This window comes from Coregonus lavaretus (genome assembly GCF_964263955.1).
Source record: "Coregonus lavaretus genome assembly, chromosome: 12".
In the NCBI taxonomy this organism is placed as follows: domain Eukaryota; kingdom Metazoa; phylum Chordata; class Actinopteri; order Salmoniformes; family Salmonidae; genus Coregonus; species Coregonus lavaretus.
In genome coordinates, this window is record NC_139999.1 from 1,868,277 (window position 1) to 1,883,648 (window position 15,372).

Genomic DNA, 15,372 nt, shown 5'->3' on the forward strand with positions numbered 1-15,372 from the left:
ACAGGTAGGCATAACGTTATTGTTTTCAGATATATATTATTGGCACTGGCAGTATTACTGTCAACACTAAATAGACGTTTAGTTATTCATGTCACAATTCCAGACGTAACAACAACACAGTGTTCTATGTGCTCTATTTCTATTTCTAGGCTTCCAGTTCTTAAGTTTAGTTTTTGCGTCTTTTACTTTCGGTTTTGTCCACCAGCTTCAAACAGCTGAAAATACAACATTTTTGGTTATGGAGATTATATTTCACAGCGGTTTACATTGATTCTCTACACTATACTTTGCTTGTTTTGTCGCAAACTGGAATTAGGAAAACTATTCACATTTTTACAACCAGGAAATGGCGGAGCGAAGTGTGGTAGTGCAGGTCCTAGTTCAGTTCTTACTGTGGTAGTGCAGGTCCTAGTTCAGTTCTTACTGTGGTAGTGCAGGTCCTAGTTCAGTTCTTACTGTGGTAGTGCAGGTCCTAGTTCAGTTCTTACTGTGGTAGTGCAGGTCCTAGGTCAGTTCTTACTGTGGTAGTGCAGGTCCTAGTTCAGTTCTTACTGTGTGGTAGTGCAGGTCCTAGGTCAGTTCTTACTGTGGTAGTGCAGGTCCTAGTTCAGTTCTTACTGTGGTAGTGCAGGTCCTAGGTCAGTTCTTACTGTGGTATTGCAGGTCCTAGGTCAGTTCTTACTGTGGTAGTGCAGGTCCTAGGTCAGTTCTTACTGTGGTAGTGCAGGTCCTAGTTCAGTTCTTACTGTGGTAGTGCAGGTCCTAGTTCAGTTCTTACTGTGGTAGTGCAGGTCCTAGTTCAGTTCTTACTGTGTCGTAGTGCAGGTCCTAGTTCAGTTCTTACTGTGGTAGTGCAGGTCCTAGTTCAGTTCTTACTGTGTGGTAGTGCAGGTCCTAGTTCAGTTCTTACTGTGGTAGTGCAGGTCCTAGTTCAGTTCTTACTGTGGTAGTGCAGGTCCTAGTTCAGTTCTTACTGTGGTAGTGCAGGTCCTAGTTCAGTTCTTACTGTGGTAGTGCAGGTCCTAGGTCAGTTCTTACTGTGGTAGTGCAGGTCCTAGTTCAGTTCTTACTGTGGTAGTGCAGGTCCTAGTTCAGTTCTTACTGTGGTAGTGCAGGTCCTAGTTCAGTTCTTACTGTGTGGTAGTGCAGGTCCTAGTTCAGTTCTTACTGTGGTAGTGCAGGTCCTAGTTCAGTTCTTACTGTGTGGTAGTGCAGGTCCTAGTTCAGTTCTTACTGTGGTAGTGCAGGTCCTAGTTCAGTTCTTACTGTGTGGTAGTGCAGGTCCTAGTTCAGTTCTTACTGTGGTAGTGCAGGTCCTAGTTCAGTTCTTACTGTGTGGTAGTGCAGGTCCTAGTTCAGTTCTTACTGTGGTAGTGCAGGTCCTAGTTCAGTTCTTACTGTGTGGTAGTGCAGGTCCTAGTTCAGTTCTTACTGTGGTAGTGCAGGTCCTAGTTCAGTTCTTACTGTGGTAGTGCAGGTCCTAGTTCAGTTCTTACTGTGGTAGTGCAGGTCCTAGTTCAGTTCTTACTGTGGTAGTGCAGGTCCTAGGTCAGTTCTTACTGTGGTAGTGCAGGTCCTAGGTCAGTTCTTACTGTGGTAGTGCAGGTCCTAGTTCAGTTCTTACTGTGGTAGTGCAGGTCCTAGTTCAGTTCTTACTGTGGTAGTGCAGGTCCTAGTTCAGTTCTTACTGTGGTAGTGCAGGTCCTAGGTCAGTTCTTACTGTGGCAGTTCAGGTCCTAGGTCAGTTCTTACTGTGGTAGTGCAGGTCCTAGTTCAGTTCTTACTGTGGTAGTGCAGGTCCTAGTTCAGTTCTTACTGTGGTAGTGCAGGTCCTAGTTCAGTTCTTACTGTGGTAGTGCAGGTCCTAGTTCAGTTCTTACTGTGGTAGTGCAGGTCCTAGTTCAGTTCTTACTGTGGTAGTGCAGGTCCTAGTTCAGTTCTTACTGTGGTAGTGCAGGTCCTAGTTCAGTTCTTACTGTGGTAGTGCAGGTCCTAGTTCAGTTCTTACTGTGGTATTGCAGGTCCTAGGTCAGTTCTTACTGTGGTAGTGCAGGTCCTAGTTCAGTTCTTACTGTGGTAGTGCAGGTCCTAGTTCAGTTCTTACTGTGGTAGTGCAGGTCCTAGGTCAGTTCTTACTGTGGTAGTGCAGGTCCTAGTTCAGTTCTTACTGTGGTAGTGCAGGTCCTAGGTCAGTTCTTACTGTGGTAGTGCAGGTCCTAGTTCAGTTCTTACTGTGGTAGTGCAGGTCCTAGGTCAGTTCTTACTGTGGTAGTGCAGGTCCTAGGTCAGTTCTTACTGTGGTAGTGCAGGTCCTAGTTCAGTTCTTACTGTGGTAGTGCAGGTCCTAGTTCAGTTCTTACTGTGGTAGTGCAGGTCCTAGTTCAGTTCTTACTGTGGTAGTGCAGGTCCTAGTTCAGTTCTTACTGTGGTAGTGCAGGTCCTAGTTCAGTTCTTACTGTGGTAGTGCAGGTCCTAGTTCAGTTCTTACTGTGGTAGTGCAGGTCCTAGTTCAGTTCTTACTGTGGTAGTGCAGGTCCTAGTTCAGTTCTTACTGTGGTATTGCAGGTCCTAGGTCAGTTCTTACTGTGGTAGTGCAGGTCCTAGTTCAGTTCTTACTGTGGTAGTGCAGGTCCTAGTTCAGTTCTTACTGTGGTAGTGCAGGTCCTAGGTCAGTTCTTACTGTGGTAGTGCAGGTCCTAGTTCAGTTCTTACTGTGGTAGTGCAGGTCCTAGGTCAGTTCTTACTGTGGTAGTGCAGGTCCTAGGTCAGTTCTTACTGTGGTAGTGCAGGTCCTAGGTCAGTTCTTACTGTGGTAGTGCAGGTCCTAGTTCAGTTCTTACTGTGGTAGTGCAGGTCCTAGTTCAGTTCTTACTGTGGTAGTGCAGGTCCTAGTTCAGTTCTTACTGTGGTAGTGCAGGTCCTAGTTCAGTTCTTACTGTGGTAGTGCAGGTCCTAGGTCAGTTCTTACTGTGGTAGTGCAGGTCCTAGTTCAGTTCTTACTGTGGTAGTGCAGGTCCTAGTTCAGTTCTTACTGTGGTAGTGCAGGTCCTAGTTCAGTTCTTACTGTGGTAGTGCAGGTCCTAGTTCAGTTCTTACTGTGGTAGTGCAGGTCCTAGGTCAGTTCTTACTGTGGTAGTGCAGGTCCTAGGTCAGTTCTTACTGTGGTAGTGCAGGTCCTAGTTCAGTTCTTACTGTGGTAGTGCAGGTCCTAGGTCAGTTCTTACTGTGGTAGTGCAGGTCCTAGTTCAGTTCTTACTGTGGTAGTGCAGGTCCTAGGTCAGTTCTTACTGTGGTAGTGCAGGTCCTAGTTCAGTTCTTACTGTGGTAGTGCAGGTCCTAGTTCAGTTCTTACTGTGTGGTAGTGCAGGTCCTAGGTCAGTTCTTACTGTGGTAGTGCAGGTCCTAGTTCAGTTCTTACTGTGGTAGTGCAGGTCCTAGGTCAGTTCTTACTGTGGTAGTGCAGGTCCTTGCATGTAGCCTGGGGGTCACATCCTCCATTCTCCTCCAGACAGCGGTCGATGGGAGGAACCACCTTCTCCAGACACTGGAGCCCGTTCCCCACGTACCCATCAAGACACTCGCACTGACGCTCATTCTGATAGGATAAAACACATCAGGACATTACTATGTATAGTGACGCTCATTCATATTTCGTCAAACCATTTTTTCCAACTGTTTGCTAAGAGCTGTCAGCAAGCTGATAGGTCTGCTGTTAGAACCAGTAAAGGCAGCTTTACCACTCTTGGGTAGCGGAATTACTTTGGCTTCCCTCCAGGCCTGAGGACAAAGACTTTCCTCTAGGCTCAGATTAAAGATATGACAGATAGGAGTGGCTATAGAGTCAGCTACCATCCTCAGTAGCTTTCCATCTAAGTTGTCAATGCCAGGAGGTTTGTCATCAATGATCGATAACAATAATTTCTCCAACTCTCCCACACTAACTTTACAAAATTCTAACTTTTGTTTTTTTTGCATGAATACGATGGCTCACTGTTCGTTGTTGGCATTTCCTGCCTAAGGTTGCCCACTTTGCCAATGAAGTAATAATTAAAATAATTGGCAACATCAAATGGTTTTGTGATGAATAAGCCATCTGATTTGATGAAAGATGGAGTTGAATTTGTCTTTCTGCCCATAATTTCATTTAAAGTACTCAAGTTTTTTTCCATCACTCTTTATATCATTGATCTTGGTTTCATAATACAGTTTCTTCTTCTTTTTGTTGAGTTTAGTCACATAATTTCTCTATTTGCAGTAAGTCAGCCAGTCAGATGTGCAGCCAGACTTATTAGCCACTCCTTCTGCCCCGTCTCTTTCAACCAGACAGTTTTTCAATTCCTCATCAATCCATGGAGCCTTAACAGTTCTAACAATCAGTTTACTAACAGGTGCATGTTTATCAATCATTGGAAGAAGGAATTTCGTTAAATTCATCAAGTGCAGCGTCTGGATGCTCCTTATTAATCACATCAGACCAACAAATATTTTTAACATCATCCACATAAGAGTCACCGCTAAATCATTTGTATGATCTCTTATACACTATTTTAGGCCCAGCTGTTGGAACTTTGGCTTTCCTGGATATAGCCACTATATTGTGATCACTGCATCCAATGGGTACGGATACAGCTTTAGAACAAAGTTCTACAGTATTAGTAAAAATGTGATCAATACATGTGGATGATCTTGTTCCTGTAGTGTTTGTAAACACCCTGGCAGGTTGATTTAATAACCTGAACCAGATTACAGGCACTGGTTACAGTGAGAAGCTTCCTCTTGAGCGGACAGCTTGATGAAAACCAGTCAATATTCAGGTCCCCAAGAAAGTAGACCTCTCTGTATTTACATCACATACACTATCAAGCATTTCACACATATTATTTAGATACTGCATTCCTGTCTCTTCTAGAGATGTTATATCCTCGTATTGCTACTGCTGTATCAAATGAATTATCTAAGTGAGTCTCAGAAATGGCTACTATATGAATGTTATCGGATGTTAGCAAGTTATTGATTTCATGAACCATATTTCTAAGGCTACAGTGGCTTGCGAAAGTATTCACCCCCCTTGGCATTTTTCCTATTTTGTTGCCTTACAACCTGGAATTAAAATTGATTTTTGGGGGTTTGTATCATTTGATTTACACAACATGCCTACCACTTTGAAGATGCAACATATATTTTATTGTGAAAGAAACAAGAAATAAGACAAAAAAACAGAACTTGAGCGTGCATACAGTGGGGAGAACTAGTATTTGAAACACTGCCGATTTTGCAGGTATTCCTACTTACAAAGCATGTAGAGGTCTGTAATTTTTATCATAGGTACACTTCAACTGTGAGAGACGGAATCTAAAACAAAAATCCAGAAAATCACATAGTATGATTTTTAAGTAATTAATTTGCATTTTATTGCATGACATACAGTGGGGAAAAAGTATTTAGTCAGCAACCAATTGTGCAAGTTCTCCCACTTAAAAAGATTAGAGAGGCCTGTAATTTTCATCATAGGTACATGTCAACTATGACAGACAAAATGAGAAGAAAAAAATCCAGAAAATCACATTGTAGGATTTTTAATGAATTGATTTGCAAATTATGGTGGAAAATAAGTATTTGGTCAATAACAAAAGTTTCTCAATACTTTGTTATATACCCTTTGTTGGCAATGACACAGGTCAAACGTTTTCTGTAAGTCTTCACAAGGTTTTCACACACTGTTGCTGGTATTTTGGCCCATTCCTCCATGCAGATCTCCTTTAGAGCAGTGATGTTTTGGGGCTGTCGCTGGGCAACACAGACTTTCAACTCCCTCCAAAGATTTTCTATGGGGTTGAGATCTGGAGACTGGCTAGGCCACTACAGGACCTTGAAATGCTTCTTACGAAGCCACTCCTTCGTTGCCCGGGCAGTGTGTTTGGGATCATTGTCATGCTGAAAGACCCAGCCACGTTTCATCTTCAATGCCCTTGCTGATGGAAGGAGGTTTTCACTCAAAATCTCACGATACATGGCCCCATTCATTCTTTCCTTTACATGGATCAGTCGTCTTGGTCCCTTTGCAGAAAAACAGCCCCAAAGCATGATGTTTCCACCCCCATGCTTCACAGTAGGTATGGTGTTCTTTGGATGCAACTCAGCATTCTTTGTCCTCCAAACACGACGAGTTGAGTTTTTACCAAAAAGTTATATTTTGGTTTCATCTGACCATATGACATTCTCCCAATCCTCTTCTGGATCATCCACATGCACTCTAGCAAACTTCAGACAGGCCTGGACATGTACTGGCTTAAGCAGGGGGACACGTCTTGCACTGCAGGATTTGAGTCCCTGGCGGCGTAGTGTGTTACTGATGGTAGGCTTTGTTACTTTGGTCCCAGCTCTCTGCAGGTCATTCACTAGGTCCCCCCGTGTGGTTCTGGGATTTTTGCTCACCGTTCTTGTGATCATTTTGACCCCAAGGGGTGAGATCTTGCGTGGAGCCCCAGATCGAGGGAGACTATCAGTGGTCTTGTATGTCTTCCATTTCCTAATAATTGCTCCCACAGTTGATTTCTTCAAACCAAGCTGCTTACCTATTGCAGATTCAGTCTTCCCAGCCTGGTGCAGGTCTACAATTTTGTTTCTGGTGTCCTATGACAGCTCTTTGGTCTTGGCCATAGTGGAGTTTGGAGTGTGACTGTTTGAGGTTGTGGACAGGTGTCTTTTATACTGATAACAAGTTCAAACAGGTGCCATTAATACAGGTAACAAGTGGAGGACAGAGGAGCCTCTTAAAGAAGAAATTACAGGTCTGTGAGAGCCAGAAATCTTGCTTGTTTGTAGGTGACCAAATACTTATTTTCCACCATAATTTGCAAATAAATTCATAAACAATCCTACAATGTGATTTTCTGGATTTTTTTTCCTCAATATGCCTGTCATAGTTGACGTGTACATATGATGAAAATTACAGGCCTCTCTCATCTTTTTAAGTGGGAGAACTTGCACAATTGGTGGCTGACTAAATACTTTTTTCCCCCACTGTAAGTATTTGATACATCAGAAAAGCAGAACTTAATATTTGGTACAGAAACCTTTGTTTGCAATTACAGAGATCATACGTTTCCGGTAGGCAGCAGGGATTTTGGCCCACTCCTCCATACAGACCTTCTCCAGATCCTTCAGGTTTCGGGGCTGTCGCTGGGCAATACGGACTTTCAGCTCCCTCCAAAGATTTTCTATTGGGTTCAGGTCTGGAGACTGGCTAGGCCACTCCAGGACCTTGAGATGCTTCTTACGGAGCCACGCCTTAGTTGCCACGACCCATCTTCAATGCTCTTACTGAGGGAAGGAGGTTGTTGACCAAGATCTCGCGATACATGGCCCCATCCATCCTCCCCTCAATACGGTGCAGTCGTCCTGTCCCCTTTGCAGAAAAGCATTCCCAAATAGTGATGTTTCCACCTCCATGCTTCACGGTTGGGATGGTGTTCTTGGGGTTGTACCCATCCTTCTTCTTCCTCCAAACACGGCGAGTGGAGTTTAGACCAAAAAGCTCTATTTTTGTCTCATCAGACCACATGACCTTCTCCCATTCCTCCTCTGGATCATCCAGATGGTCATTGGCAAACTTTAGACGGGCCTGGACATGCGCTGGCTTGAGCAGGGGGACCTTGCGTGCGCTGCAGGATTTTAATCCATGACGGCGTAGTGTGTTACTAATGGTTTTCTTTGAGACTGGTCCCAGCTCTCTTCAGGTCATTGACCAGGTCCTGCCGTGTAGTTCTGGGCTGATCCCTCACCTTCCTCATGATCATTGATGCCCCACGAGGTGAGATCTTGCATGGAGCCCCAGACCGAGGGTGATTGACCGTCATCTTGAACTTCTTCCATTTTGTAATAATTGCGCCAACAGTTGTTGCCTTCTCACCAAGCTGCTTGCCTATTGTCCTGTAGCCCATCCCAGCCTTGTGCAGGTCTACAATTTTATCCCTGATGTCCTTACACAGCTCTCTGGTCTTGGCCATTGTGGAGAGGTTGGCGTCTGTTTGATTGAGTGTGTGGACAGGTGTCTTTTATACAGGTAACGAGTTCAAACAGGTGCAGTAATACAGGTAATTTACATTTTAGTCATTTAGTAGACGCTCTTATCCAGAGCGACTTACAGTTAGTGAATACATATATATTATTTTTTTCATACTGGTCCCCCGTGGGAATCGAACCCACAACCCTGGCGTTGCAAACACCATGCTCTATCAACTGAGCTACATCCCTGCCGGCCATTCCCTCCCCTACCCTGGACAACGCTAGGCCAATTGTGCGCTGCCCATGAGTCTCCCGGTCGCGGCCGGCTGCGACAGAGCCTGGATTCGAACCAGGATCTCTAGTGGCACAGCTAGCACTGCGATGCAGTGCCTTAGACCACTATTGAGTTGAGAACAGGAGGGCTTCTTAAAGAAAAACAAACAGGTCTGTGAGAGCCGGAATTCTTATTGGTTGGTAGGTGATCAAATACTTATGTCATGCAATAAAATGCAAATTAATTATTATCTTTAAGTCATACCACAGATTCTCAATTGGATTGAGGTCTGGGCTTTGACTAGGCCATTCCAAGACATTTAAATGTTTCCCCTTAAACCACTCGAGTGTTGCATTAGCAGTATGCTTAGGGTCATTGTCCTGCTGGAAGGTGAACCTCCGTCCCAGTCTCAAATCTCTGGAAGACTGAAACAGGTTTCCCTCAAGAAATTCCCTCTATTTAGCGCCATCCATCATTCCTTCAATTCTGACCAGTTTCCCAGTCCCTGCCAATGAAAAACATCCCCACAGCATGATGCTGCCACCACCATGCTTCACTGTGGGGATGGTGTTCTCGGGGTGATGAGAGGTGTTGGGTTTGCGCCAGACATAGCGTTTTCCTTGATGGCCAAAAAGCTCAATTTTAGTCTCATCTGACCAGAGTACCTTCTTCCATATGTTTGGGGAGTCTCCAACATGCCTTTTGGCGAACACCAAACGTGTTTGCTTATTTTTTTCTTTAAGCAATGGCTTTTTTCTGGCCACTCTTCCGTAAAGCCCAGCTCTGTGGAATGTACGGCTTAAAGTGGTCCTATGGACAGATACTCCAATCTCCGCTGTGGAGCTTTGCAGCTCCTTCAGGGTTATCTTTGGTCTCTTTGTTGCCTCTGATTAATGCCCTCCTTGCCTGGTCCATGAGTTTTGGTGGGTGGCCCTCTCTTGGCAGGTTTGTTGTGGTGCCATATTCTTTCAATTTTTTAATAATGGATTTGATGGTGCTCCGTGGGATGTTCAAAGTGTCTGATATTTTTTTTATAACCCAACCCTGATCTGTACTTCTCCACAACTTTGTCCCTGACCTGTTTGGAGAGCTCCTTGGTCTTCATGGTGCCGCTTGCTTGGTGGTGCCCCTTGCTTAGTGGTGTTGCAGACTCTGGGGCCTTTCAGAACAGGTGTATATATACTGAGATCATGTGACACTTAGATTGCACACAGGTGGACTTTATTTAACTAATTATGTGACTTCTGAAGGTAATTGGTTGCACCAGATCTTATTTAGGGGTTTCATAGCAAAGGGGGTGAATACATTCTGCATGAACCACTTTTACGTTATTTATTTTTTAGAATCTTTTTAAACAAGTTATTTTTTTCATTTCACTTCACCAATTTGGACTATTTTGTGTATGTCCATTACATGAAATCCAAATAAAAATCCATTTAAATTACAGGTTGTAATGCAACAAAATAGGAAAAAACGCCAAGTGGGATGAATACTTTGGCAATTTTTTCAGCCCTTTCCTGGGCAGCTTATCAGAGATAGACATAATATGGAAAATAACAAAATATATACATTCAGCAGCCCATTAATCAATTGGTGTGTGTGTGCTGCAGGTTAAGTTAAAGCTACGAACCCAAAGGCTTGGCTCTCTCATCCCTTCCAGCCTGTTTGGAGGGAGGGTGGACAATGAGCCTGTCATAGCGGACGTATGCAATGTCTCCAAGGGCTCTGGCAGCTTTTATGGCTGGGATAAATTCTTTCCTCTTCTGGCGCACAGCTTCAGGATAGTCCTCGTTGAGGAAGATATACGTTCCTCTCAAGTTCTTGGCTCTTTCCAGAACAGCTACCTTGTCCTTGAACCTCAGGAACTTGGCCACTATCTGCCTGTCACCTGGGCTGGTGGTGGGTTATCCAGCTAATCATGGCTACCCGGACTATTTGCATTGTCCCCCCACCCCCGGACTATTTGCATTGTCCCCCCACCCCCGGACTATTTGCATTGTCCAACCACCCCCGGACTATTTGCATTATTTTTTTACTTATCAATTTCTTTACTTAACACTTATTTTTCTTAAAACTGCATTGTTGGTTAAGGGCTTGTACGTAAGCATTTCACTGTAAGGTCTACACCTGTTGTATTCGGCGCATGTGGCAAATATAATTTGATTTGATTTGATAGTAGCGGTCCCAGCAACTGATGCCAACCACGTCGCAGGATCAAAACTCAAAAAGGTAGCTAGTTAGTAACCAGACTTTATCACTAGAACACTTTTTCAGAGACTTTCAAAACTTTACAAAACAACAAACCTGAGCTCTCCCTCGTTCCGTGTTCAACAGGAAGGAAAGACAATGGAGAAAGAGCCAGAAAAACGTTAATATGAAGCCACCACTCACAGGCCCTGTGAACAGGCAAGTAGCGAAGTCACTGCATCCTCCGTTGGTCTCTGCGACACACCTGTTGATAGGTGAGCAGACAGAGCCGTCACCCTCGTAGCCAGACAGACACGTACAGTTGACCTGCAGGTCTGTCTGGAGACAGGCTGCATGCTGGTGGCAGCCCCCGTTGTACTCCGCACACAGATCAGGAGCTGGGGGAGACAGAGAGGGAGAAGAATTAACACAAAACAGCAAGGCTTAGTCTCAAATGGCACCCTATTTCCTAATTAGTGCCCACATCTTCCATAGTGACTATAACAAACTACATAGCATCTAAAACAGCACCCTATTCCCTATATAGTGCACTACTCAAAATAAGTACTCTATCAGAAATAGGGTGCCATTTTGGACGCATCCCAAGACTCGCTAAACGTTGTTTCAGTCATGTTTAGGGCCAAGGAGTTTTTCCTGGTCAGGTCACATGGTCTGGGAAAAACTCTGGGCCCGTAGTCATGACGCACCACCCCCAAGAGTGTGGATTTAGAATGAATACATTGGATTAATCTATTAGCTAATTGGATTGTGGGTAATAAATGAGTTTAAATAATGATTCCAACCCACCGGTGCAGTTGAAGCCGTCCCCCACATACTGAGACTGACAGAGACAGATGTTGTTGGGCAGACACACAGCGTTGCTATGGCACTCTGGAGAACACACCAGCTTCTTCTCTGATTGGCCACAGTAGACAAAGTTATATCACACACGGCCCACACCTACAATACAACTTTATGTCCATAGTTACTTTATTATTATTGTTATTGTTATTGTTGTCATTGTTATATTATAGTTTATTGTTATTATTACGTTGTATAGTTATTTTTCTAAAACAATTTATAGGTATTATTATAGTTATTATGATTATTATTTGGTAGTGGATGGGGCGGCAGGTAGCTTAGTGGTTAAGAGCGTTGTGCCAGTAACCGAAAGGTCGCTGGTTCTAATCCCCGAGCAGACTAGGTGAAAAATCTGTCGATGTGCCCTTGAGCAAGGCACTTAACCCTAATTGCTCCTGTAAGTCGCTCTGGATGTCACGGTTTCGGCCGAGGCAGCTCCTCCTCCTGGTTCGGGCAGGCTTCGGCGGTCGTCGTCCCCGGAGTACTAGCTGCCACCGATCTATGTTTCATGTTCGTTTGGTTTTGTCTTGATGTTGTACACCTGTGTCTTGTTAGTCCTCGTTAGTGTCCTATTTAGTTCTCGTTGTGTGTGATTGCTCTTCTGTTTCGTGTTGGAGCTACGTACTTCCCTCCAGTGTTTTGGAGAGGTTTTTCGCACATGTTAGTGCGCCGTTTGTTTGACGCCTGTGTGCGCCGTTATTTCGCCTTCGGGCTTATTGTGCTTATTTTCTACGTGAATATTGCACTAAAGTCTTTTGGACTGAGCTTCTGCGTCCTGCGCTTGATTCATGCACCACACCCACTTCAGCACCCCTTGACACTGGATAAGAGCGTCTGCTAAATAATGTTAATTATTATTATGTATTATTAGTTATTAATTATAGTTATAGTTATTACTATAAATGTTTATGTAGATGTTTTAAAAAATAGTTAGTTATTATGGTTATGTATTATTATTATTATAATAGTAATTAGTTATTATACATACAGAGAAATGTCTTCTGCTCTCTTAATCGACCCCCCCCCCACCACACCACACAGTTGAGAGTAGCACAGGGTGAAGCTGCAGTGCCCCTGGATGGAGAGCATGTTGAGGGGTTAAGGGCCTTGCTCAAGGGCCCAACGGTAGGGGATTGTTGTTAGGATATGAATTTAGCATCACTCCAGTTGCCAGATCAATTTCCCGCTTTTTTTTCTTCAGCACCCGGCCTGGGATTCGAACAGGCGACCTTTCGGCTACAGGTCCATCTCCTTAGCCTCTGGGCTACCTACCAACAATATACCACTACACGCACTCACGCAAAGCGTGGAGGTAGTAGACAAGATAATATTATGAATCTATTGTCTATTATAATAATAATAATATGCCATTTAGCAGACGCTTTTATCCAAAGCGACTTACAGTCATGCGTGCATACATTTTTTTGTGTATGGGTGGTCCCGGGAATCGAACCCACTACCTTGGCGTTACAAGCGCCGTGCTCTACCAGCTGAGCTACAGAGGACCAACCCCTTATGTCTAAAGCAAGATAATATTATGAATCTATTGTCTACTTGTGGGAAATGGTGTTTGTGGCATTGTGTAAATGGTATAACACATTAGTAGTTATAAAAGGTTCTCCAGCTGGATTAAAAAGGGAATCAGGTACTGGACAGAGGAACTTGAAAATCCCCAAAATACTCCTTCCCCCCCAGGACAGGTCTTTTTCCTTTCTGTTCCTGGATGGTCACCCGTTGAAGTGACATGGGATAAGGAATGTTTTTTTTTTTATGTAATAGTGTAGTTTCATAATAGCTAAATCAATGTTAACCTATTTTGAGGTGGCAGCGGTCTCCAGTCCAGGCCTCAGTACAGGAGCAGCTCCCATCTCCCTCCATCCCCTCCTCACACCGGCCCTGATTGGTGCAGTTACACGCTGTACAGTTGGTTCCATAGTGATTGAGTTCACACAGCTCACAGGCCATTCCTCTGAAGCCATCGTGGCACCGGCACCGTCCCGACCCCAGCCGGCCATCATCGCAGTCCCCGTGCTCTCCACAAGTGGCCTCCAACCCACCAGAACACACTGAAACACATTGGTAGTGGATGAGGTGAGTTTACAATTAAACACATTGGTAGTGGATGAGGTGAGATTACACTGAAACGCATTGGTAGTGGATGAGGTGAGTTTACACTGAAACGCAGTGGATGAGGTGAGATTACACTGAAACACATTGGTAGTGGATGAGGTGAGATTACACTGAAACACATTGGCAGTGGATGAGGTGAGATTACACTGAAACACATTGGTAGTGGATGAGGTGAGATTACACTGAAACACATTGGTAGTGGATGAGGTGAGTTTAAAATGAAACACATTGGTATTTTATTAGGATCCCCATTAGCTGTTGCAAAAGCAGCAGCTACTCTTCCTTTATCTGTTTTTTGAAACCAGGTTTGCTGTTTATTTGAGCAATATGAGATGGAACGGAGTTCCATGCAATAATGGCTCTATATAATACTGTACGCTTTCTGGAATTTGTTCTGGATTTCGGGACTGAAAAGACCCCTGGTGGCATGTCTGGTGGGGTAAGTGTGTGTGTCTGTGCTGTGAAAAGACCCCTGGTGGCATGTCTGGTGGGGTAAGTGTCTGTGTCAGAGCTGTGTGTAAGTTGACTATGCAAACAATTTGGGATTTTCAACACATTAATGTTTCTTATAAAAATAATAAGTGATGCAGTCAGTCTCTCCTCAACTCTTAGCCAAGAGAGACTGGCATGCATAGTATTTATATCAGCCCTCTGATTACAATGAAGAGCAAGACGTGCCGCTCTGTTCTGGGCCAGCTGCAGCTTAACTAGGTCTTTCCTTGCAGCACTGGACCACACAACTGGACAATAATCAAGATAAGACAAGACTAGAGCCTGCAGGACTTGCTTTGTGGAGTGTGGTGTCAAAAAAGCAGAGCATCTCTTTATCACGGACAGACCTCTCCCCATCTTCACAACCATTTAATCTATATGTTTTGACCATGATAGTTTACAATCTAAGGTAACGCCAAGTAATTTAGTCTCCTCAACTTGTTCAACAGCCACACCATTCACTACCAGATTCAGCTGAGGTCTAGAACTTAGGGAATGATTTGTACCAAATACAATGCTCTTAGTTTTAGAGATGTTCAGGACCAGTTTATTAGTGGCCACCCATTCCAAAACAGACTGCAACTCTTTGTTAAGGGTTTCAGTGACTTCATTAGCTGTGGTTGCTGATGCGTATATGGTTGAATCATCAGCATACATGGACACACATGCTTTGTTTAATGCCAGTGGCAGGTCATTGGTAAAAATAGAAAAGAGTAGAGGGCCTAGAGAGCTGCCCTGTGGTACACCACACTTTACATGTTTGACATTAGAGAAGCTTCCATTAAAGAAAACCCTTTGAGTTCTATTAGATAGATAGCTCTGAATCCACGATATGGCAGAGGTTGAAAAGCCAAAACACATGTTTTTTCAACAACAGGTTATGGTCAATAATATCAAAGGCTGCACTGAAATCTAACAATACAGCTTCCACAATCTTCTTATTATCAATTTATTTCAACCAATCATCAGTCATTTGTGTCAGTGCAGTCCATGTTGAGTGCCCTTCTCTATAAGCATGCTGAAAGTCTGTTGTTCATTTGTTTACAGAGAAATAGCATTGTATTTGGTCAAAGACAATTCTTTCCAACTGTTTGCAAAGAGCTGGCAGCAAGCTGATAGGTCTGCTGTTAGAACCAGTAAAGGCCGCTTTACCACTCTTGGGTAGCGGAATGACTTTGGCTTCCCTCCAGGCCTGAGGACAAAGACTTTCCTCTAGGCTCAGATTAAAGATATGACAGATAGGAGTGGCTATAGAGTCAGCTACCATCCTCAGTAGCTTTCCATCTAAGTTGTCAATGCCAGGAGGTTTGTCATTATTGATCGATAACAATAATTTTTCCACCTCTCCCACACTAACTTTACAAAATTCAAACTTGCAATGCTTTTCTTTCATTATTAGTTTTTTTATGCATGAATACGAT

General features: G+C 43.9%; 1 protein-coding gene across 1 annotated transcript in view; it reads right to left on the reverse strand.

Annotated features, from left to right (window-relative positions):
- stab1 (stabilin 1) overlaps positions 1 to 15,372 on the reverse strand; it is a 169,129-nt gene that overhangs the window by 17,764 nt on the left and 135,993 nt on the right. Inside the window, exons 57-60 of the mRNA XM_084172495.1 lie at positions 13,141 to 13,395; positions 11,276 to 11,383; positions 10,673 to 10,866; positions 3,451 to 3,595 (exon numbers count right to left, since the gene is read on the reverse strand). Coding sequence (XP_084028621.1) covers positions 3,451 to 3,595; positions 10,673 to 10,866; positions 11,276 to 11,383; positions 13,141 to 13,395 — 702 coding nt within the window. The remainder of the gene's footprint in view (positions 1 to 3,450; positions 3,596 to 10,672; positions 10,867 to 11,275; positions 11,384 to 13,140; positions 13,396 to 15,372) is intronic.